General features: G+C 42.7%; 1 protein-coding gene and 1 long non-coding RNA gene across 2 annotated transcripts in view; one reads left to right on the top strand and one right to left on the bottom strand.

The window, feature by feature from the left end:
• LOC115198824 (uncharacterized) overlaps positions 1-26,220 on the bottom strand; it is a 166,166-nt gene that overhangs the window by 30,163 nt on the left and 109,783 nt on the right. The gene's annotated exons all lie outside the window — the stretch shown is intronic.
• LOC115198820 (protein shisa-9B-like) overlaps positions 14,570-26,220 on the top strand; it is a 31,832-nt gene continuing 20,181 nt past the window's right edge. The window contains exons 1-2 of the mRNA XM_029761135.1: positions 14,570-15,433; positions 17,430-17,545. Coding sequence (XP_029616995.1) covers positions 14,913-15,433; positions 17,430-17,545 — 637 coding nt within the window. The 5' untranslated portion in view covers positions 14,570-14,912. The remainder of the gene's footprint in view (positions 15,434-17,429; positions 17,546-26,220) is intronic.

The raw sequence follows: 26,220 nt of genomic DNA, 5'->3' as shown, positions 1-26,220 counted from the left end.
ATATATTATATTTACCACACATAGAGAGGAAAAACAGCAGTTCAAGCTGCTCTGAATATGATTACCAAAAACTTAAGGGGAAACTTTTAATGCTATTCAAAGCATTTTCTGAGTTTGAAGCAATTAAGTTATCGACACTACACGCCAGGGACCTCATTTATAACCGTTGCTTAAATTTCCCACTAAATATCTGCGCGTGCCATCTTTGAAAATGAATAGCCTGCGTTAGAATACACATATTGAGAATGATAAACTTGGCGCATGCTACACATACGAATGTTTCCCTTTATAAATCAGACCTGTCGTAAAACTGTGTGCATGTGAACAAGCATCATCACTCCGCCTGGAAAACGCCCTCCATTCACCTTCTATGGTGACAATAACGCTGTATAATTTGGAACTACTGGAATTAGACCACAGCAGTTTCTAAAAGAAAGAGCAATGGCACATTTTATCAAATGTTTTTGGAGATGTTGGCTGAATCTTTTAATATTTTGCACTAACGTTTGAATTCAATGTTTTATATTGACTTTTCCCCCCAACTTAAATATGGTGGACTGCTCGCAAATTCTGAAACATTGCCTCGGCTCCTCAAAAAATGTGAAATGACAGTACTTATAGTAGTAGCTAGCTGCAGCCTACATACTTCAATGTAAAATATCAACTGGCTGTTCACCTGTTAAATTCGACTGTGTATTATAAGCATTTCTCTATGGGATCGCATACAGCAAAACCTTAAATACATAGCCTATTTACTAAGTTACTATGCCCAGTTAAATGAGAGATGAGCATAGAAATGTGTTATGTGGCTACTTCAGGAATATGAATTGATCACGGCCAGAAAAGGTGAGGAATTTATTCTGGTTATGAAAATAAATAGGAAAAAGATTCCCATGTGTAATTATTTTAGATTCCAAAAAGTATACACATAGGCCTAGATTTTCACTTTTCTCAATAATGGCAAATAGCTGCATCTTTATATGTGTTCTGTTTTTGTTGTGTTTTTTTTTTAAATGAATAAGCGTGTCATCATATCCCCCATTTGCACAAAATACTTACTTGCCTGCTAAGCTTGCAATCAGTGGCAGCTCGTAATTGGCTGAATACCCGGGGCAGGGGTTTGTCATATTGTCAACGAAGCACAACATAATAATTATGGCAAGTTTTCAAATTACCGGTTGTTTTCTGGGAAGATATATAAAGTGATCTGTGCAATTGACTCACTTTGTGCCTGGGGATATTGTCTTGATGAAACAAACTGTTGCCACAAAGTTGGAAGCACAGAATAGTCTAGAATATCATTGTTTGCTGTAGCATTAAGATTTCCCTTTACTGGAACTAAGGGGCCTAGCCTGAACCATGAAAAACAGCGCCAGACAATTATTCCTCCTCCAAACTTTCCAGTTGGCACTATGCATTGGGGCAGGTAGCGTTCTCCTGGTATCCACCAAACCCAGATTCGTCCGTCTGGCTGTCCGCCAGATGGTGAAGAGTGATTCATCACTCCAGATAACATGCTTCCACTGCTCCAGAGACCAATGCCAGCAAGCTTTACATCACTCCAGCCGATGCTTGGCATTGCACATAGTGATCTTAGGCTGTGTGTGGCTGCTCGGCCATGGAAGCCCATTTCATGAAGCTCCCGATGAACAGTACTTGTGCTGACGTTGCTTCAAGAGGCAGTTTGAAGCTCGGTAGATGACATTTATGCGCTACGTGCTTCAGCACTTGGTGGCCCCATTCTGTGAGCTTGTGTGGCCAACCACTTCACAGCTGAGCTGTTGTTGCTCCTAGACGTTTCCACTTCATAACAACAGCACTTACAGTTGACTGGGGCAGCTCTAGCAGAGCATAAGTTTGACAAACTGACTTGTTGGAAAGGCGGCATCCTATGACGGTGCCACGTTGAAAGTCACTGAGCTCTTCAGTAAGGCCAATCTACTGCCAATATTTGTCTATGGAGATTGCATTGCGGTGTGATTGATTTTATACACCAGTCAGAAACGGGTGTGGCTGAAATGGCCAAATCCACTAATTTGAAAGGTTGTCCACATACTTTGTATATACGGTATAGTGTATATAAAATAACAATAACAATAACAAGGCTATGTACAAGGAGTACCGGTACCGAGTCAATGTGCAGGGATACAAGTTATTTGAGGTAACATGTACATGTAGGTGGGAGAAAAGTGTCTAGGCAATCAGAATAGATAATAAACAGAGTACCGGCAGCATATGTGAAGAGTGTGAAACAGTGTGAAAGTGTGTGTATATGTGAGTGTGTGTATGGTGTCAATATGCATGTATGTGTATGTGTTTTGTGTGTGTGAGCATATGTAGTGTGTGTATGTGTGTGTTGGAGTGTCAGTGTCTGGGTAGAGTGAGTGTGCATAGAGCCAGTGCAGAGTCAGTACAAAAAAAGGGGGTCAATGCAAATAGTCCAGGAAGCCGTTTGATAAACTAACTGTTCAGCAGTCTTATGGCGTGTGGGTAGAAGCTGTTCAGAAGCCTTTTGATCCCAGACTTGGCGCTCCGGTACTGCTTGCCATGCGGTAGCAGAGAGAACAGTTTATGACTTGGGTGGCTGGAATCAGGGCCTTCCTCTGACACCCCTTGGTATAAAGGTCCTGGATGGCAGGGAGCTCGACCCCAGTGATGTACTGGGCCATACACACTACCCTCTGTAACGGCTTATGGTCAGATGCAAAGCAGTTGCCATACCAAGCGGTGATGCACCCAGCTCTCAATGCTGCAGCTGTTGAACTTTTTGAGGATTTGAAGGCCAATGCCAAATCTTTTCGGCCTCCTGAGGGGGAAGAGGCATTGTCGTGCCCTCTTTGCGACAGTGTTCTCAGTGATTTGGACACCGAGGAAGCTCTCAACTGACTCCACTACAGACCCGTCGATGTGACAGCACATATGCGACAAGTGAAAACCAATTAACAAGCTAACGGGGGATAGCTAGCTGGCATAATGTCACAAGCATGATGAGCTCACCAGTAACGTTTGTTAGACTTGAAATTGGCATGCCGATGCAGTCGTTGCCAAAAATATTGGCACCCTTGAACTTTTTTCTAATGTTGGAAATTTCTTCCAGAAAACTGTTGAAATAAACATATATTTTGGTATCTATGTACGTAGATGTATGTTTTTGGTTTGCAGTTGAACCCCACAAAAAAAATCAGAATAATTTACTAAATGTTAGCTTATTCCACAAAGAAATACTAAAATGTCCTGGACAATTTTATTGGCAACTTCTAGAAGTAGTTAGTGTCACGTGTGCTCCCTCTCCGGCCTCTAGGTCATCAGGCTGCTCGTTTCTGGCGCACACCTATCACCGGCGTTACCCACATTTGCGCATAATGCCACTCACCTGGGCTCCATCACCTCCTTGATTACCTGTCCTTAATTTTTTTAATGTTTTTATTTCCCCTTTATTTTACCAGGTAGGCCAGTTGAGAGCAAGTTCTCATTTACAACTGCGACCTGGCCAAGATAAAGCAAAGCAGTGCGACAAAAACAACAACACAGAGTTACACATGGGATAAACAAACGTACAGTCAATAACACAATAAAAAATCTGTATACAGTGTGTGCAAATGAAGTAAGGAGGTAAGGCAATAAATAGGCCATAGTGGCGAAGTAATTACACTTTAGCAATTAACACTGGAGTGAAAGATGTGCAGATGAGGATGTGCAAATAGAAATACTGGTGTGCAAAAGAGCAAAAAATATATATATATATGGGGATGAGGTAGGTAGTTCAATGGGCTATTTACAGATGGGCTGTGTACAGCTGCAGCGATCGGTAAGCTGCTCTGACAGCCGATGCTTGAATTTAGTGAGGGAGATTTTTGCATTTCTTTCCAGTCATTGGCAGCAGAGAACTGGAAGGAAAGGCGGCCAAAGGAGGTGTTGGCTTTGGGGATGACTAGTGAAATATACCTGCTGGAGCGCGTGTTATGGGTGGGTGTTGCTATGGTGACCAGTGAGTTGAGATAAGGCGGAGTTTTACCTAACAAAGACTTATAGATGACCTGGAGCCAGTGGGTTTGGCGACAAATATGTAGCGAGGATCAGCCAATGAGTGCATACAGGTCGTAATGGTGGGTAGTATGTTTATATGTCACTTCCTTTGGTTTCTTCCCCAGTCGTCATTGTTTCTGTTCCTGTGTCATGTCTGTGCATTGTCCGTGTTTCTTATTTTTGTATTATGTTGTGTTTATTTATTAAAACACTCACTCCCTGAACTTGCTTCCCGACTCTCAGCGCACATCGTTACAGAATGACGACTCAACAAAGGGAAGCATCAGGGAGTTTTTATTTAATTTTTTTGTGTTGGGGGTGATGTCAGGTCCGGGTGTTGGAGTGGAGCTACCTGGGAGGCCTCATCCGGTTTGTAGGCTCCCATGCCTCAGCGAGTTGGATAGGCTCCCATGCCTAAGCTGGATGAACAGGTTCCCGTGCCTCAGCCGAGGCAACCGGGGAGGTCTCAGCCGGCTCATCAGGCTCTTACTCCTCAGCCAGTTCATCAGGTTTCTGCGCTTCAGCGGAGGCGACCGGTCTGCTCCGGATCCCCGGGATCGTTCCAGTGGATGGCGCCCTGCGGCTGGAGCCGAATGCGCCGGGGAGGGGCTACTGTCATGTGTGCCCTCTCTCCAGCACTCTAGGTTGCTAGGCTCCCGCGCCTTAGCCGGATCGACAGGTTCCCGCGCCTTAGCAGAGGTGACCGGTCCTCTCCTGATCCCCGGGATCGTCATCTTGGTCAGCGTCCTGCGGCTGGAGCCGCACGTCGGGGAGGGGGTACTGTCACGTGTGCTCCCTCTCCGGCCTCTAGGTCACCAGGCTGCTCGTTTATGGCTCACACCGTCACCAGCATTACGCGCACTTGCGCATAATGACATCACCTGGGCTCCATCACCTCCTTGATTACCTTCCCTTTTTATGTCACTCCCTTTGGTTTCTTCCCCAGTCGTCATTGTTTCTGTTCCCGTGTCATGTCTGTGCATTGTCCGCGTTTCTTGTTCTGTATTATGTTGTGTTTATTTATTAAAACACTCACTCCCTGAACTTGCTTCCCGACTCTCAACGCACATCGTTACAGTTAGAAATAATTCGATTTTGAGCAGGTGGTGAGTTGAAGGTGCCTGCAATATAAAAATGACTAATTCAACCAGTTTGAATAGCAAAAAGGACTCATTCTTCTGTTTTGTGTCACTACAATGAGCATGGAGAAAATAAACAAAACAAGAGAATTATCTGAGGAGGTCAGACACAAGATTGTAGCCAAACAGACAATCTCAAGGCTACAAGTCCATCACCAGAGATCTTAATGTTCTTGTTTCCACCGTACGTAATGTTATTAAGACGTTTAAGGCCCGTGCCACTGTAGCCAAACTCACTGGACGTGGACGCAAGAGAAAACTTGCAGAGAAGATTGCAGAGAAGGATTGTTCGATTGGTGGAGAAAGAACCTTGATCAACTGCCACACAGATTCAAGCTGACCTTCGGACACAAGGTACGACGGTTTCAACTCGCAGCATCCGTTGCCAACTCAATGAAAGGGGGTAAAATGGTGAGAGACCCAGGAGGACGCCACTGCTGAGAGAGAGACATATGAAAGCCTGATGGCAATTTGCCAAAACACACCTGAACATGCCAAAATCCTTCTGGGAGAATGTCCTCTGGACATTTAAGACCAAATTAGAGCTTTTCGGTAAAGCACACTATCTCTATGTTTATAGAAAACAAAATGAAGACTTCAAAGAAAATAACACCTTCCCTACAGTCAGTCATGGAGGAGGTTCAGTGATGTTTTGGGGTTTTGCTTTGCTGCCTCTGGCACTGGGTGCCTTGAACGTGTGCATTGCATCATGAAATCAGGAGTGCAATGTCGGAGCCAGTGTCAGAAAGCAGGGTCTCCGTCGAAGGTCATGGGTCTTTCAGCAGGACAATGACTCAAAACACACTTAAAAAAGCACTCAGGAATGGTTCAAGACAAAACACTGGACTGTTCTGAAGTGGCCTGCAATGAGTCCAGATCTAACTCCCATTGAAAACTTGTGGAGAGATCTGAAAACAGCAGTTAGGAGAAGGCACCCTTCAAATATGTGAGGACTGGAGCAGTTTGCACAAGAGGAGAGTGCGAAACTGCCAGTACCGAGGTGCACAAAGCTCATCGATGGCTTGATTGCAGTTATTTTGACCAAAGGCTGTGCTACCAAAAATTAAGTCTTGGGTGTCAATAATTTTCTCAATGCCATTTCTGATTTAAATAGATATATTAAGTTCTAAATCAAAAACAAAGGTTTTGTAATATTAACAGTGAAATAAAGAATTATAGAGACCAAATACTTAGGTCAATTACAACTTATTTTTAGGGAAAATTGTGAGTTACTTGAAAAAAGTGCAAGGGTGCCAATATTTCTGGCCACAACTGTAGTGTCTACTAACTAGCATCTAATGGCAGGGGAAACAAAAAACAGCGTTGTCAATTGGGCACAGCCACAAAGACATGTTTTTTTATCCTACCAGATCCACAAGAAAGTTCTAGATAGTGTATCCCTCTGTCCTTCAACTGTTGATGGATGTGGATGTCCTGTTCAAGTCCCAGGCTCCCAATGACTGTCATGATTATTTATTTATAAGTTCATTGCAATTTGCTCTTTAGCACCATCTGTTCAGTATCTGATAGAACAGACCCAGAACCTGGGCATTCATTTTAACGACCCAAGACGGTCCATTTACTTAGTGCTGTGAAAACCATGTCATGAAATCCTGCAATTTCATTGCTGCAGCCCCCCCCCCCCCCCCCGCGCCCAATCGCAAGGAATGTATACTATAGTTGGCAATGCAGTCCAAGCGCTGGCGGAAGGCCAAACGCCCGAAACTGCTGTCTGATAGCAGAGCAGTAGGTAACTGAGCAGCTTGTTTTGAACGATATATTTTTGAAATAGTTAAATGTACAGAAATTAACCACACTTTTATGGGTATTTTACACATAATCCTTGAATTATATAATATATATTTTGGTGAAAAATACATGTTCAACTTTTTTGGACCAATCTCAAGTGGGGCACTGCCCTTAATATCCTAATGGACGAGTCGCCAATGCTTGCAATACAATACGTTAACCACTAGAAAATGTGTGCACACATGGTCTAAAGTTTGCGTGGAGCTAAGGACATTCTCACTCTAAGTTCAGTTTTTAGAATTGCCAACTTTTGCGGGAAAGTGGTGCACGCATGGTTTGGGGTATATTTTCTACATACGCAATGTTTAGAAATGAGGCCCCTGATCACTGATAGTTCAGGTTGTGCCCTTGTTGTTCAATGAGTTGCAAAACATAATGGATTTGTAACATGCTGCATAAGAAAGATTAATTTAACCTGAAAATTGGAACGTAGTACTTTGAAATATTAATAGAAATAACAACTAGCAACAGGAAATGGTCTAATCTTAAAAGCCTGTTATTTTTATCAGCCATTATAAAAAAAATGTTAAATGCTTTTTCAATTATTATTTTATGTTTAAATTTGCATGTCATTAATTACATTGACTACTGTTACTACATTAGCTCAAGACTGTAAAACAGATGGTTCAGTGAACACATGAGATGAGCCTGAGAGCTGAAGCCTTGAGGTAGCTCCCCAAGCCCAACAGCAAAGCGTATTGTGGTAAGACCAGGATATGAACCCAGATTGTCACATTTGCAACTGATCTTTTATCAATGTCCTTTTTTTTTCTTCTTTTTTTTCTTTTTTTTTTTTACAAATGGGGAATTAGAGTACATTGACGATTGAACTCACAATAAGTAGTAGGTTTGGTGTTACAACCTTACATCAGCCATTTTGTCAAGTTTAAGTTTAAGAAAAATACAGTGGTGAACCGTGACTATAGGACAGGAACTAGGCCTTCAGAAGAGCCAGAAATCTTCCAATACCTTGTATCAAACTCAAAAATCAAGAAAATAACAGAAAACATAGCATCACTGAATGCGTCCCACATTATATCTTCTGCAGTCGGACCGTTCTAGTTCTAGCGAAAAAAGAGCAATGCTTTTTGATGACATTATGAATTAATCAATCAATTAATCAATTTATCTGGCTATGCTTCAGGCTGCCGCGCACACAGAGACAGAACCAGCATGGACACAAAGGATACAATAGTGTGACCAGCAAAACAAAGAACACACTGTTTAAACAACCTGTGAATCACATTAACACCAATAGCAACAACAACAGTGTCACCTCAAAGGTGACAGGCTCATGGTGCTGAAAGGACAACGACCGTAATACCTGTTCACTCCATGGTGCTGAAGGAGAGAGAGTTTTGGTCAAACACATAGACCGGGCTGATAGACAGGCGACAGCAGTCACACACAGCATCGAATAATGTTAAAGAATAAGCAGCCCATTCACTCTAACAGGCCAAAATGAAATGAACAAATCAGCTGTTACTTCCCATTGCAAATATATTTTATAATGTTCATTCCACTAAACTGTAATCTAATGTTTAAATGCAACAATGTTTCAGTCATTACCTTCAAAGGGATAGCTAACAGCAAGCTGGCTGCAACAAAAAACAGTGCCACTCACCAGATGATGATCATTTGTAAACTACATTTGAAAGAAGTTTGAAAGTTAATCTTGAAAAGGGTGATGCTAACAAATTAGCAACAGCATCCACCTTGAAGTTGATAACAGCTGCTGCAGCCGCCATCACCCCTGTTACACGACTACAACACAAGCTAACTAACATTGTCACACTACTACAACATAAGCTAGCTAAAGTTACTAGCTTGGGAAATCTACTGCTTGCACCACTGATTATTTTATCTTGTGCTGTCAGTGTTGATTGGCAGAGGCTGTCTGTCCAGCTTCTGAAGGCCTAGTCAACGGCTGGCTGAACTAGCTAGATTTTTCTCTTCAGTATTAACCGTTCTCTTTCCAACACAAACGGAAGAAACGAAATCAGAAGATCATTGCAATTATTGTAAAGATGAAATACAAAATACAAAAAAGATTTCAAAAATGATAAATCCTTAGACCTCTGAAGGCCTAGAAGAACCCCACGGTTCCCCGCTGGAAAAATGTAGTAATGGACAGAGCCCGGAAAAAAAACTCTTGCTAAGGTAAGGGGAGTGGAAGATAATAATTGTTCTCTTATTATGCACCTGGTTTCTATGGCAATATATGTACCCAATGATCTCCCATAGTGACCCTCAAGTACCACTTGAAGTGCCTCATTGACCCGGCCATTGCCCATGACAACCCTCAATCCAACCTGAATTATAAGGTGCTGTAGTAGCCTACTGTTATCTTGGGAAGTCATGTCACAGCTCCACAGCAGTTGTTTACAAATCAATTGCAAAGTAATGAAACCTTCCTAAAATATCCTTTAGTGTCCAACTGCTATGATGACGATACACCCAAAGCCCTAGTAATGATAGTTACACCCAAAAGCCCTAGATTCTGATAGTTACACAATGACAGTTTAACTATCAGAATCCCATCGGAATCCTATTGGACTACTTTTTTCTTATTGGTAATCAAAAGTGATCCTATTGGATCCTATAGGATTCTCGCAGTCCTATAGGTAGACTTAAGTTATTTGATTTGATTCTTATTCAGGCAACTTCTTGTCTTTGAATTAGACATTACAATATAACATATAATACTACATAAAATGTTATTATAACACAACATTTTGAATGCAGAGCATCTATACAGTGCTTATATGCAAATAAAAACCAGAAGGAAATTACATTTTTAGGTACAGTAACACAAAGATAATAGCATTTCTGTCATTTAATCTATAATAGTCAGCTATGCATACAAAAAACAGAATGTTCCCTTTACCTTCTCTATGTTGGGATAAGTGGAGGAAAAGAAAAACCTGAAGATAATGAGACCCCCAACTCCTTCCTCCCGGGGTTGTACCACTCATCTCCCTCCCTCCCCTCCGTCCCTCCCTCTCTCCCTTCCTCCCGGGGTTGTACCACTCATCTCCCTCCCTACCTGGCTCCCTCCCCTCCGTCCTTTCTCCTAGGGTTGTACCACCCCCTCTCCCTCCCTCCCCTCTGCCCCTCCCTCTCTCCCTTCCTCCCAGGGTTGTACCCCTCCCCGCATCCTTCCCTCTCCCCCAGAGCTGTCCCCCACACCCTCCCTCCATCCCTAGAAGGTGCTCCCTCCCTAGCTTCCCTATCTTCCTCGTGGATGTAACTACCAGTTCCAATCTAGTGACCTCTTGTCACACCTGATCCAGATATTGTGAACAAGGTAAATATGATGACCTGTGCCACATTAAGATTACATCAAATTGTTAATCAAGTTCTATGCTGTTTGGCTGTAATCCCACATAGTACACCATTTTGACACAAGTGTAAAGAACCTTGCAGACAATCTCAGTAGGTTTCACAGCTATTGTTGTTACTTGTTGGCACAATAACTTGAATGTGTGATGCAGATGCACCAGATGCAAGTGTTGACTCAAGTTATATCCCTTGGACCATGGGGGGATGGGGCTGCACGAGACAGCTACTGGGTAGAGGGGACTTTACCGGCAGTTCCCCACTATAAGGTCACCATCTAAAGTTGCAATGGTGGTAGTTCAATATTCGTTGATTATGATGTCATTATACAGTAGTTCACATGTGTTACTGTCCACATTCATACTGTAGGTACTTTTATAAAAGGTTTGGAGGGTGGGTGCTCCTTATATTAAGCAGGGAAGTTAACTATAGTGTATAGCCAAGGTTTGAGGATAAATCCTTTAGAATGTAATGTAAATATCTATACAATTGCGATCCACAAAATTAATAGAAATCCTATAGGAGAAAAAAACATTGAAATCTTATAGGATCCTAATCTTACAGAAAAGTCCTATCAGTGTGCTGGAGTCTGGTGTAGTGGTCTAAGCTCCCGACTCCAGACCACATGCCCCCTCGGTGACAGGGGTTTGAGCCAAGGCTCGGCTGACTGTCTGTGCCTTTAAGCCCTTTCTGTACCCTTATCTATGTCTCCATACCTCTACTTACATCTGTCCTGTAAAAAAAAAATAACTCTGATCTCCTAAAAAAAAAATAACATTTGACCTACAGTATAGGATCCCCCCTGGAACTAGTCCTATTGGACTCCTATAGGATCCCCCCTGGAACTAGTCCTATTGGACTCCTATAGGATCCCCCCTGGAACTAGTCCTATTGGACTCCTATAGGATCCCCCCTGGAACTAGTCCTATTGGACTCCTATAGGATTCCCCCTGGAACTAGTCCTATTGGACTCCTATAGGATCCCCCCTGGAACTAGTCCTATTGGACTCCTATAGGATTCCCCCCTGGAACTAGTCCTATTGGACTCCTATAGGATTCTAAAATAAAATCCTATGGGTTAGGGGCACAATTTTGGGAATGCATTTGATTTGTATGACTGTACATTTTGGCAGGGGTGGAAAAAGTACCAAATTGTCATACTTGAGTAAAAGTAAAGATACCTTTATAGCAAATGACTCAAGTAAAAGTGAAAGTCACCCAGTAAAATAGTATTGAGTAAAAAGTCTGAAAAAACCTACACTCGATCGCTCCGATGTCAACAACTACAGACCAGTATCCCTTCTTTCTTTTCTCTCCAAAACTCTTGAACGTGCCGTCCTTGGCCAGCTCTCCTGCTATCTCTCTCAGAATGACCTTCTTGATCCTAATCAGTCAGGTTTCAAGACCGGGCATTCAACTGAGACTGCTCTTCTCTGTGTCACGGAGGCTCTCCACACTGCTAAAGCTAACTCTCTCTCCTCTGTTCTCATCCTTCTAGACCTATCTGCTGCCTTTGATACTGTGAACCATCAGATCCTCCTCTCCACCCTCTCCGAGCTGGGCATCTCCGGCGCGGCCCACGCTTGGATTGCGTCCTACCTGACAGGTCGCTCCTACCAGGTGGCGTGGCGAGAATCTGTCTCCGCACCACGTGCCCTCACCACTGGTGTCCCCCAGGGCTCTGTTCTAGGCCCTCTCCTGTTCTCGCTTTACACCAAGTCACTTGGCTCTGTCATATCCTCACATGGTCTCTCCTATCATTGCTATGCAGACGACACACAATTAATCTTCTCCTTTCCCCCTTCTGATAACCAGGTGGCGAATCGCATCTCTGCATGTCTGGCAGACATATCAGTGTGGATGACGGATCACCACCTCAAGCTGAACCTCGGCAAGATGGAGCTGCTCTTCCTCCCGGGGAAGGACTGCCCGTTCCATGATCTCGCCATCACGGTTGACAACTCCCTTGTGTCCTCCTCCCAGAGTGCTAAGAACCTTGGCGTGACCCTGGACAACACCCTGTCGTTCTCCACTAACATCAAGGCGGTGACCCGATCCTGTAGGTTCATGCTCTACAACATTCGCAGAGTACGACCCTGCCTCACACAGGAAGCGGCGCAGGTCCTAATCCAGGCACTTGTCATCTCCCGTCTGGATTACTGCAACTCGCTGTTGGCTGGGCTCCCTGCCTGTGCCATTAAACCCCTACAACTCATCCAGAACGCCGCAGCCCGTCTGGTGTTCAACCTTCCCAAGTTCTCTCAAGTCACCCCGCTTCTCCGCTCTCTCCACTGGCTTCCAGTTGAAGCTCGCATCCGCTACAAGACCATGGTGCTTGCCTACGGAGCTGTGAGGGGAACGGCACCTTCGTACCTTCAGGCTCTGATCAGGCCCTACACCCAAACAAGGGCACTGCGTTCATCCACCTCTGGCCTGCTCGCCTCCTTACCTCTGAGGAAGCACAGTTCCCGCTCAGCCCAGTCAAAACTGTTCGCTGCTCTGGCACCCCAATGGTGGAACAAGCTCCCTCACGACGCCAGGACAGCGGAGTCAATCACCACCTTCCAGAGACACCTGAAACCCCACCTCTTTAAGGAATACCTGGGATAGGATAAAGTAATCCTTCTAACCCCCCCCCTCCCTTAAAAGATTTAGATGCACTATTGTAAAGTGGTTGTTCCACTGGATATCCTAAGGTGAATGCACCAATTTGTAAGTCTCTCTGGATAAGAGCGTCTGCTAAATGACTTAAATGTAAATGTAAATGTAAAGTCTAAAAGTATTTGGTTTTAAATATACTTAAGTATCAAAACTAAATGTAATTGCTCAGATATACTTAAGTATCAAAAGTCATTTTAAAAGTATAAATAATTTCAAATTCCTTATATTAAGCAAACCAGACAGCATCATTTTCTAGTATTTTTTTCCAATTTACGGATAGCCAGGGGCACACTCCAACACTCAGACGTCATTTACAAATGAAGCATGTGTTTAGTGAGTCCGCCAGATTAGAGGCAGTTCTCTTAATAAGTCTGGGAATTTGACCATTTTCCTGTCCTGCTAAGCATGCAAAAGGTAACAAATACTTTTGGGTGTCAGGGAAAATGTATGAAGTAAAAAGTGCATTATTTTCTTCAGGAATGAAGTGAAGTAAAAGTAAAAGTTTAAAAAATATAAATAGTAAAGTAAAGTACAGATACCAGCAAAAACAATGAAAGTATTTAAAGTATTTTTACTTAAGTACTTTACACCACTGGATTTTGAAATGCTGAATGTACTGTCTCCCCTGATTGTACCACACACAAAATAGCATGATCATGCAATTATTTATTTAGGACTTTTACTGTGGGTGTTGAAACCTCTGAAGCACTTTAATTTTGAGAACATCTACCTAGTCAACAACTGCTATTGGATTCCAATCAAATAAAAACTATTGGAACCAGTCCAAATGGACCCCTATAGGATTCAATAGGAATAAAATCCTATAGGATAGGTTCTACATTTTTCTATTGGAATCCTATAGGATTTTTTGACTAGGGAGTTGTTCTCAATGATCAAGCGCTTTAGAGGTTTCAACACCCACAGTAAAAGTCTTACGGAAATAATGATGTGATCATGCCCTTCTGTGTGTGGTACAATCAAGGGATATACATTCAGAATTCCAAAATGTACAGGTATACAAATCAAATGCATTAGTCAGATGAATTGTATTGATTATGTATATTTTATCACCTCAAATGATAATAGAGTTACAGCACTGCAATGACAAAGGTCACACCAATACTAATCACACCTTGTTTGCTTGGGCTATAGGCTCTTTTCATAGCTGTGGCCTATTGAGCAATACATAATGGTACAAATAAGGTGCAATATATGGGCCACAAATAGCAATCAAATACAACATGCATGAAATCACATTTGACTTGACAGACAACAGCAACATTGCAACTCTATCATTTCAAAGCACCCTGCGACTTTATAGGCATATAAAGAAAAAACAATTCGGACAGTATTGTATTGTCTGAATACAGTATATATTTTTCTGTAGCCTGCAGTAGGCTACTATGAAAACATGAAATCTGAGCATGTTGTTCTGTATAAAAACCACAGATTGCATACACCAGATCTCTCTCTTTCTGCCTGTCTCTCTCCCACCTACCACAAGTGTCTCCTCCTCCTCTTTCTTCCCCACTCTGTCGGTAATCGGTTCGGTAATATTCCCACTGCCTGGAGTGAACTACCAACAAGAGCTCCGACTGTCAACGGAGGATGTCTGTGGCGTAGCGCAGAGAAATGATCTAAACCTATTTAAGATACCTGTAGCAACTGTAAAAGTGTTGTTGTCGCATCAGTGTAAAGATCTCATCCGTTTTTTTGTTATAAGAAATTGGAACAGATATAACATTTACACAAATTCCCATACAACATCACCGTGCGCTGATGGACAATTACGCGCAGAAGTTGCGGTGCGTAATCATGATAATAATCGCGGATGGCTGTGTTTCACGTTCTTGGATTATGCGTACAAGCTTGTTATGATACCTGGTCATCGCCTTTCCTTCGTCTACAGTGGAGAAGAAAAGTAACAAAGGGACGCACATGATGAGAAGCGCGGGGTTGTTGCTTGGCTACTTTTTGGTGAAAGTTCTTGTATGCGACGCGGAGGGGGAGCCAGGGCAGAAGCTGGACGGCTTTATTATGGTACCAACGGGTACCAACGAGTCAAAATTAAATAGAGAGAATAGCGTTTCGGAGAGTCCGCATACAGAGGACAGGTGCCGGGGTTATTACGATGTGATGGGCCAGTGGGATCCGCCGTTTGTGTGCCAGACGGGCAGTTACCTGTACTGCTGCGGGACCTGTGGCTTTAGATTCTGCTGTGAGTTTACAAGCTCGCGGCTGGACCAGACCACCTGCAAAAACTATGACACCCCGCCGTGGATGATGACAGGCAGACCCCCGCCTAAGAAAAAAGACCCCACTCACGACCCCACAAAGGATAAGACAAACTTAATTGTGTATATAATATGTGGAGTTGTTGCCATAATGGCCCTCGTTGGGATTTTCACAAAACTTGGACTTGAAAAGGCGCACCGTCCACACAGAGAAAACATGTCAAGGTGTGTGTACAGTAAACAACATCAGCAGTCCCTGTGCGCAATGCAGTAACAACTTTGGATAGCCTAAATGAATGCAGGAATTTAACTTTTATTTGGGTGTCAGAAGTTTCCTAACAAAAAAATGGATGCATTAAATATGCTGTTTTGTTAAACTAGGTGATAACCCACTGGACACAGACGTCAGTTCAATTTCTAGTTTCGATTTACATTTGGTTGAAATCATCAACAAAATCAACAAAACATTTCGGTTAAAAGTTGGGTGAAATAAATATGAAATTTCCTTACCTTGATGACCTTTTTCAAATTCAGTCAGTTTTCCCACATCACATAGATTTGTTGGTTGAAATCAAATCAAATTGTATTGGTCACATACACATGGAAACATTGATTCATGATCCAACCAATTTTTGTCCAGTGGGAAGTGTTAAAATATAGAATAAATATACATGCTCAGTCAGTTCAACTGACCACAATTTGATTGGCAATCATAGGCAATACCAGCCTACTACATTTTATTTGTGAGTGACTGTGAATACCTGTCCAATTGCATTGATGTCTTGAGCCATGCTCACTATGTCCTGGTAAACCAGATGTGTTGTAGGTAGTAGTGTGTGATGAGCCATGCTCACTACGTCCTGGTAAAACCAGATGTGCTGTAGGTAGTAGTGTGTGATGAGCCATGCTCACTACGTCCTGGCAAACCAGATGTGTTGTAGGTAGTAGTGTGTGATGAGCCATGCTCACTACGTCCTGGTAAAACCAGATGTGTTGTAGGTAGTAGTGTGTGATGAGCCATGCTCACTACGTCCTGGTAAAACCAGATGTGTTGTAGGTAGTAGTGTGTGATGAGCCATGCTCACTACGTCCTGGTAAAACCAGATGTGTTGTAGGTAGTAGTGTGTGATGAGCCATGCTCACTACGTCCTGGTAAACCAGATGTGTTGTAGGTAGTAGTGTGTGATGAGCCATGCTCACTACGTCCTGGTAAAACCAGATGTGTTGTAGGTAGTAGTGTGTGATGAGCCATGCTCACTACGTCCTGGTAAAACCAGATGTGTTGTAGGTAGTAGTGTGTGATGAGCCATGCTCACTACGTCCTGGTAAAACCAGATGTGTTGTAGGTAGTAGTGTGTGATGAGCCATGCTCACTACGTCCTGGTAAAACCAGATGTGTTGTAGGTAGTAGTGTGTGATGAGCCATGCTCACTATGTCCTGGTAAAACCAGATGCGTTGTAGGTAGTAGTGTGTGATGAGCCATGCTCACTATGTCCTGGTAAAACCAGATGCGTTATAGGTAGTAGTGTGTGATGAGCCACGCTCTCATCTCTCTTGATGTCATCTACCAACATGGTGCCATTAAAAGCCACTTTTTTACTCCATTACACCTGCAATTGTTTTTAATTATCTCACTGCCCTAGATTTCAGCATTTTAATTAGATTCGTTGTTCTTTTTTGGGGGAACTTAGGTTCACTTCCCCCTTAAATTGGTTGATTCAATGTTGTTTCCATGTCATTTCAACAAAAAGATTCAATGTGATGACTTTAATTTAGTTGACAACTCAACCAAAAGTAAATCAAAACCAGACGTTGAACTGACGTCTGTGCTCAGTGGGCTGCCTTTGTCTCAACATGCCTTGTGATCCCTATTGTGATTTGTCATAATTCTCAACTATATAATCAATGCACAAAGGAAGGTGATCCCACTAACCCAATATAGCATAAATGGTACTGTGCATATCAAACGAAAACCCTTTGAGCGTATGATAATTGCTCATTGGTAGTTCATCTACAAGCATGAGAATAATTCATTTGATTTAATCTACATTATTCAAACATTAAGACCTGTAAGGATTTCCGATAAATATCAGATAAATATTGAGGTTTACGGTGTTTGAGCTACTGTAATTTTGCTCGATTTCCTAGCCATTTTGATTTCCTTGCCACGTTTTATTATTGCGTGAACCAGCTGATTGAGGTGTTTGTGTTTCTTGTCAGGGCTCTAGCCCAGGTGATGCGCCAGCCTGGTCCAGGAGAACACTCAGAAGACATTGGAGTGCATGGACAGCACTATGACAACATGCAAGCCAACAGGGTACCTGCTAACAGTCTCCGTAAGTAGGCCTCTTCCATCCAACATCTCATTTCATAGAGACTAGCCACTACAACAATAGTTTGATACACATTGGAAAGTACAACCAATGGTAAGATGCATAGTGTATTATGTGAAGCTCTGCAATGCATTGGGTATGGTCGTGATTGAGATACAGAGATGGTATAAACAGGATGCCATCTGCAGAAGACTGAGGGTCTGACTGCTGTGATCAGACGAATCATGCACAATCTTTACCTCCGTACACACATACACACAATGTTTCAAAACAGCCACTAGCAGTAAACCTTATCACGCAAGAGAACGTTGACATTTTCATTTTCATCAATTCTATGCTGGAGTCCTATTGAAGTGCCCAACAGTCTCCGATTGGTCTTTGTGGTTGTAGTGAGACAGCTGTGAAATTCAAAAGGCTTATTCACCACCACCCTTTGCCTTCCTGGCTCGCCTGATTTAGCTGCTCCAGATAAGAGAGTTGTGAAAGAAGTCCATTCTGGAGAGTCCTGTGAGCTGCTGAAGCAATTACTCACAGCATCAGTAATCATTTATCACACTGGGATAATTATCATCATCAACCGCCGCTGACTAATAGTAGTATAAGGCTTTCGCTGCTCTCCATCTCTTACAACTGGCTCTTTGTTTCTCATCCCTCTCTTTTTAGTCTCTCTCAAACAGGCAGGCACACATCTACACAGACCCGCAAGAACTCACTCCATCACTCCATCACTCACTCCATCACTCACTCACTCGCTCACTCACTCACTCGCTCACTCGCTCACTCACTCGCTCACTCGCTCACTCGCTCACTCACTCACTCACTCACTCACTCACTCACTCACTCACTCACTCACACTCATGAATGATGCAGGATGTATTATTTTATTATGCATTGCATGTCTCAGACTGCCGGTTGCAATCACACAGGCTAGGCTCTAGTCACTAATGGCAATGGACAGACTTTTCCCCATTTGCTTGTTTGGAAGTGATTGTAATGTATGCCGTCTGTTGTTGGAGAGAAGTAAAATGACATGTTTACTTATGGTAGTGCATTTTTTCCTGCTGAAAAGGAGTGTCAATGTTTGACATGAAAAACAAGCTGTTTGTTTGTGTGAGACGGACAAATTCAACTTGGAGAGAATGATAATGGGAATACTAGTTTTATGTTGATGGCATAAGCAAATGGCAACAGTGTTTTTTTTGTTTTTTTGTCAAAAACTGAAGTAGATGAGGTAGCTCTGGGTCAAGAGCCTCCACTTTGATTCTTGAGTGTAGCTGAGTGTAGCTTCCACCGATAATTGAAGCTTGTAGCTTGTATTCGCATGAAGAGCTGGCATATTTCTCTCCCATCCCTTGGGAAGGAATTACCAAAGGGATTGGAGATCCAGTTCTGCAATCAGGTGGGCTGCATGGACACACATTGGCATTGTCTCTCCTCACAGTATTGGGAAGGTTCCATACGTTTTCACACAATAGCACTGTGGATTGGAGAGGGTAGATGAGTGGAGAGGTGGGTTCTGGGTAATCTCTTCCTTTGTCAGTGGCCCTCCCACCTCCTCCAAGCACAACACTATCTCCCTTAGTCCGTCACATCAAGTTGAAGCAACAAGGACCTCTTCAATCTCCACTGTGTCGGCTCACAAAAGGGATGTGTAATTTAGTGTGACATAGCTTTTCAGGTGTCCTTAGAAGGGCAGGGATTGGGTGAAAGCAGTGTGTGATTCCACTAGAATTCAACACACTGCTTTCTATTGGTTTGGTATAATGTGGGCATTATGGAATCATAAGGAGCAGTTAGTCACTATTAAGGTGTGCTCTGTATTGGAATAGAGGTAGTGTTGTTTAGTTAGGCTAACTGGAACCCTTATTCGATAAAGTGGGATGACAGCACAGATTTCTTTGAGCAGGTATTCACACTCATTCCCACACTGACTGTTCTCTTGTAAAAAGTATCACAGGCAGAGCAGTGTCTTGCTGTTTCATGAGAAGATGTGACGGGTTATTGTATCAGTGTGAACAGCTTCACCCAGTGAGCTCCCTGTTGAAGATGTGGAGAGGCGCAGGGAGGTGTGTGAGGGGAGACACCCAGGTGTTGTGCTGTTAAAGAGCTGACCCCATCTCCATGCAGGCTCAGGGGTAATAACCCAGAGAGTGGGGTGTGTGACTGTGCTGGGAGCAGGGTCATTTCATAGAGCACTAGGACTAAAAAAGCCTTTACATTACTGAGGTTCTCCAGTCTGAAGTACCATTAAAGTGCTTAAAGCAGCGAGTGCTGAGACTGACTGGCAGGCACATAGTCTCAGGCAGCAACACAGTGTGTGATTGTTTTGAATTAGGTAACCCACTGGGTACAGCTTAGTAGACAGACATCAAGTCAGGAAATTCACAGGGCTTTTTATGGTAGCATGGTACCTCAGCAAGAATAGTAAGAAACCTCAACCACTAGAATAGAGAGCATAATCAGGGTTGCTATAGTGGTGTAAAAAAAGAAAAGACACAATCAGAACAAAGGAAATAGTTTAATTCAAATTGATTTTCAAATTTGCCTAACACAGCATCAATAGAACCGGAATGGAATGAAACCCTTTGGGCTGAGGCGCCCGAAGAGTGTTATTCTGGTGAATGAATCTCATTATCACACATGTAAAGCAAGCACACTACGCTAGCAGAAGCTCTCACTTAGACAGGCTATTCCAATGGATGTGAATTATGCAGGGTATCTAATCTAGTGAGGCTGATGTCCATATATGTGACACCCCATGGCATACATTGACTGCCAAAGAGGACTGTCTGTGTGTGAACTGTGTCTTGTGAGAGAGTAGCGCTCTGAAGAGGTGGCAGCACAAGTAATTAGGTTAATGTGAGGCTGCATGTGTTTGAGTAACATCTCCTCCTGGGTTTTCAATCTGATGTTATATTACATTGAACACTTGCTGCATTGAGGGTTCATATGAAAGAGACTCATTAGCATGGTGAAAGGCTTACTTGTGTCAATATTCAATTTTTAATTTATTTCACCTTTATTTAACCAGGTAGGCAAGTTGAGAACAAGTTGTTATTTACAATTGCGACCTGGCCATGATAAAGCAAAGCAGTTCGACACATACAACAACACAGAGTTACACATGGAGTAAAACAAACATACAGTCAATAATACAGTAGAAAAATAAGTCTATTTACAATGTGAGCAAATGAGGTGAGATAAGGGAGGTAAAGGCAAAAAAGGCCATGGTGGCAAAGTAAATACAATACAGCAAGTAAAACACTGGAATGGTAGATTTGTAGTGGAAGAAAGTGCAAAGTAGAAATATAAATAATGGGGTGCAAAGGAGCAAAATAAATAAATAAATACAGTAGGGGAAGAGGTAGTTGTTTGGGCTAAATTATAGATGGGCTATGTACAGGTGCAGTGATCTGTGAGCTGCTCTGACAGCTGGTGCTTAAAGCTAGTGAGGGAGATAAGTCTTTCCAGTTTCAGAGATTTTTGTAGTTCGTTCCAGTCATTGGCAGCAGAGAACTGGAGGGAGAGACGGCCAAAGGAGGAATTGGCTTTGGGGGTGACCAGAGAGATATACCTGCTGGAGCACGTGCTACAGGTGGGTGCTGCTATGGTGACCAGTGAGCTGAGATAAAGGGGGACTTTACCTAGCAGGGTCTTGTAGATGACCTGGAGCCAGTGGGTTTGGCGATGAGTATGAAGCGAGGGCCAGCCAACGAGAACGTACAGGTCGCAGTGGTGGGTAGTATATGGGGCTTTGGTGACAAAACGGATGGCACTGTGATAGACTGCATCCAGTTGATTGAGTAGGGTATTGGAGGCTATTTTGAAAATGACATCGCCGAAGTCGAGGATCGGTAGGATGGTCAGTTTTACGAGGGTATGTTTGGCAGCATGAGTGAAGGATGCTTTGTTGCGAAATAGGAAGCCAATTCTAGATTTAACTTTGGATTGGAGATGTTTGATGTGAGTCTGGAAGGAGAGCTTGCAGTCTAACCAGACACCTAGGTATTTGTAGTTGTCCACATATTCTAAGTCAGAACCGTCCAGAGTAGTGATGCTGGACGGGCGGGCAGGTGCGAGCAGCGATTGGTTGAAGAGCATGCATTTAGTTTTACTTGTATTTAAGAGCTGTTGGAGGCCACGAAAGGAGAGTTGTATGGCATTGAAGCTCGTCTGGAGGTTAGTTAACACAGTGTCCAAAGAAGGGCCAGAAGTATTCAGAATGGTGTTGTCTGCGTAGAGGTGGATCAGAGACTCACCAGCAGCAAGAGCGACATCATTGATGTATACAGAGAAAAGAGTTGGCCCAAGAATTGAACCCTGTGTCACCCCCATAAAGACTTCCAGAGGCCCGGACAACAGGCCATCCGATTTGACACATTGAACTCTATCAGAGAAGTAGTTGGTGAACCAGGCGAGGCAATCGTTTGAGAAACCAAGGCTATTGAGTCTGCCGATGAGGATGTGGTGATTGACAGAGTCGAAAGCCTTGGCCAGGTCAATGAATACGGCAGCACAGTATTGTTTCTTATCGATGGCGGTTACGAAATCGTTTTGGACCTTGAGCGTGCCTGAGGTGCACCCATGACCAGCTCTGAAACCAGATTGCATAGCGGAGAAGGTGCGGTGGGATTCGAAATGGTCGGTAATCTGTTTGTTGACTTGTCTTTCGAAGACCTTAGAAAGGCAGGGTAGGATAGATATAGGTCTATAGCAGTTTGGGTCAAGAGTGTCCCCTCCTTTGAAGAGGGGGATGACAGCAGCTGCTTTCCAATCTTTTGGAATCTCAGACGACACGAAAGAGAGGTTGAACATGCTAATAATAGGGGTTGCAACAATTTCGGCAGATAATTTTAGAAAGAAAGGGTCCAGATTGTCTAGCCCGGCTGATTTGTAAGGGTCCAGATTTTGCAGCTCTTTCAGAACATCAGCTGACTGGATTTGGGAGAAGGAGAAATGGGGAAGGCTTGGGCGAGTAGCTGTGGGGGGTGCAGTGCTGTTGACCGCTGTAGAGGTAGCCAGGTGGAAAGCATGGCCAGCCGTAGAAAAACGCTTATTGAAATTCTCAATTATAGTGGATTTATCGGAGGTGACAGAGTTTCCTATCCTCAGTGCAGTGGGCAGTTGGGAGGAGGTGTTCTTATTCTCCATGGACTTTACAGTGTCCCAGAACTTTTTAGAGTTTGTGTTGCAGGAAGCAAATTTCTGCTTGAAAAAAGCTAGCCTTGGCTTTTCTAACTGCCTGTGTATATTGGTTTCTAACTTCCCTGAAAAGTTGCATATCACGGTATCTATTAAAAATAATGTTTTTTCTTGGCCTTTTTATCTGCATATTGTGCTTTTTTGTAATTGTACAATATTATTTTAAGCAACTCACTTAGCAAAAACATGTTGATTCAAAGTTGTTTCCAAGTAATTTCAACCCCAAAACTCAAATGTGATGACATTGAATCAACGTGGAATACTGATTGGATTTGCAAAAAGTCATCAACATAAGGGAATTTAGTATTTTTTTTACTTAACTTTTAACCTAAATCCAATGACAGGATGACATTTTTGGTTGATTTCACATTGAATTCAAGTTAGTCAATAACTCAACCAAATGTAAATCAAAATTAGACGTTGCACTGATGTCTGTGCCCAGTGGGAAAGCTTTCTCCCATTGTTATGGCCGTAGACTTCAAGTACATTCAAGTAATGAGGCCTTTGTTTCAAAGACCAATTTTGAAACGTTCATTAACCCTCGTCAGACCTTTAATTGATTATGAAAGAACTGTGTTATGATTAGACCATGGCTATGAATTTTTCTGAAGCGCTTTGACATTCACAATACAAAGTCCTCTCTTCTATACAAGAAGAGTCAGTGGTTTCCAGTGCTTCAGATCATGCATGCTATAGTGTCTTCAGGAAGTATTCATGCCCCTTGACATATTCCACATTTTGTTGTGTTACAGCCTAAATTCAAAATGGATGAAATATATTTTTTCTCACCGATCTACATACAATACCCCATAATGACAAACTGAAAACATGTTTTTAGATTTTTTTGCAAATGTATTTAAAATGAAATACAGAAATATCTAATTTACATAGGTATTCACACCCCTGAGACAATACATGTTAGAATGATCTTTGGCAGCGATTACAGATGTCAGTCTTTCTGGGTAAGTCTCTAAGAACTTTGCACACCAGGATTGTACAATATTTGCACATTATTTCTTTTTTTATTCTTCAAGCTCTGTCGAGTTGGTTGTTGAACATGGCTAGAACGCAATTTTCATGTCTTACCATAGATTTTCAAGCCGATTAAAGTCAAAACTCTAACTAGGCCACTCAGGAACATTCAATGTCATATTGGAAAGTAACTCCAGTGTATATTTGGCCTTTAGGTTTTTGTCCTGCTGAAAGGTGAATTTGTCTCCCAGTGTCTTTTGGAAAGCAGACTGAACCAGGTTTTCCTCTAGGACTTTGCCTGTGCTTAGCCCTATTCCATTTATTTATTTTTATCCCAAAACCTCCCTTGTCTTTACCGATTACAACCATACTCATAACATAATGCAGCCTCCACCATGCTTGAAAATTTGAAGAGTGGTACTCAGTGATGTGTTGGATTTGCCCCAAGCATAACGCTTTGTATTCAGGACATAAAGTACATTTCATAGTGAAATCCCTGAGCGGTTCCTTTCCTCTTCGTCAACTGAGTTAGGAAGGACACCTGTATCTTTGTAGTGACTGGGTGTATTGATACACCATACAAAGTGTAAATAATATATGAAATAAAATATTAATTTAATACATTTTAAATTCAGGCTGTAACACAACAAAATGTGGAAAAAGTCAAGGGTTGTGTACACTTTCTGAAGGCACTGTATATGGCTCAGGTGGTTTCCATTCTGATTCCCTTACGCCACATGATGGAACTAATACATATGGTGCCAATATGCATGACATCTCCATGGAAACGAAGGTATGACGACCAAGTGGCCTGTCCATGGATTTTTGCTGTTGGAGGTTAAATAGATAGGAGCAGAAAAAAGGTGACTGTTGTTGAATTACACTAACTTAAGAGGCAGAATACATTATATCTGACTTTGAATTAATTTCCCCACAGTGGCAAAAGGACCTGATTATACACTTGCAGTTTGCTGTTACACTATCAACTCCTATAGGATTGTGCATGCCTGTATCCATGGCAATCTCACACAATTGTGCTGACACTGATTTTTTTCTGCCCCTTTTAACTTCAGATTGAACTGATAAAAAAAGTATTTTATCTAAGGAAATTCCCCTGAGGAAAACTATACATATAGACATTTGAGGCACCCTTAAATATCATAATAATCATGCTTTGAGGGAAATACTAATAATGAATGAACATTCCTAATAGGCAGCTTAGTTCTTTGTTTTCAACACATCAACTGTTGAATAAGCATTTTACATTTACATTACATTTAAGTCATTTAGCAGACGCTCTTATCCAGAGCGACTTAAAAAATTGGTGCATTCACCTTAAGATATCCAGTGGAACAACCACTTTACAATAGTGCATCTAAATCTTTTTTTTTGGGGGGGGGGGGGGGGGTAGAAGGATTACTTTATCCTATCCCAGGTATTCCTTAAAGAGGTGGGGTTTCAGGTGTCTCCGGAAGGTGGTGATTGACTCCGCTGTCCTGGCGTCGTGAGGGAGCTTGTTCCACCATTGGGGTGCCAGAGCAGCGAACAGTTTTGACTGGGCTGAGCGGGAACTGTGCTTCCTCAGAGGTAGGGAGGCGAGCAGGCCAGAGGTGGATGAACGCAGTGCCCTTGTTTGGGTGTAGGGCCTGATCAGAGCCTGAAGGTACGGAGGTGCCGTTCCCCTCACAGCTCCGTAGGCAAGCACCATGGACTTGTAGCGGATGCGAGCTTCAACTGGAAGCCAGTTGGTAGCCATTTTCTTTGGTTAATGCTTCCACTTTCTCCTCTTACATCTAAACCCACCAAAGTAGAGTACGGAAATGTGTGGACAAGGTAGTATCTTTCAGAAAATGGCTACCTGGTTGTCACAGGCATATAGTACCCTGAACATCAAGCCTACTGTACCTCAAGGTATGCCTACGAGATGAGTTTTCTCCTTCAGCTGAAATTATTATTATTCACTTTAATGAATTCAGGCGTTCTTGGTGCTGCCATGACAGGCGAATAATTAATCATTCTTTAAACAGAGACCCCTTTTTTTCTTCCGTGCCCCCTCCTGGAATAATGATCCGTTCATTACCAGCCAGCCGACATGTTGACAGGTAGGTGGTGGAAATCAGGGGCTCAGGAGCAGCTAGCGATGGGATGGGAGCTTCAGCGCTTTGGCCTATAGCTGCCTCACTGATGGGTCATAGTACAGCTATTAGTAAGCTACATTTAAACCTACAGCAAAATGTAATCCGAAAAAGATTAACATGAATCCCTCCCTATACAGTACATTAAAACAACACAACATGTTCAACAATGTATTTTAAAAGTAAGCTGTAGGTTTATCATATACCAGACTGCCGATCAGACCCCAAAACCCAATGCCCTCATGTATGACCAATGAAAGGGATTTATTTTAGGACTGCCTAATGGCATTTTTGAGTAGTTCAAATACCTTAGAGCACTTGTTCTGAACATCCTCACACTACTCAGGATACTCTGCCTCCATGCTGGCT

This window comes from Salmo trutta, chromosome 1 (genome assembly GCF_901001165.1).
Source record: "Salmo trutta chromosome 1, fSalTru1.1, whole genome shotgun sequence".
NCBI lineage: Eukaryota > Metazoa > Chordata > Actinopteri > Salmoniformes > Salmonidae > Salmo > Salmo trutta.
This window is presented reverse-complemented; position numbering and strand designations above follow the sequence as displayed.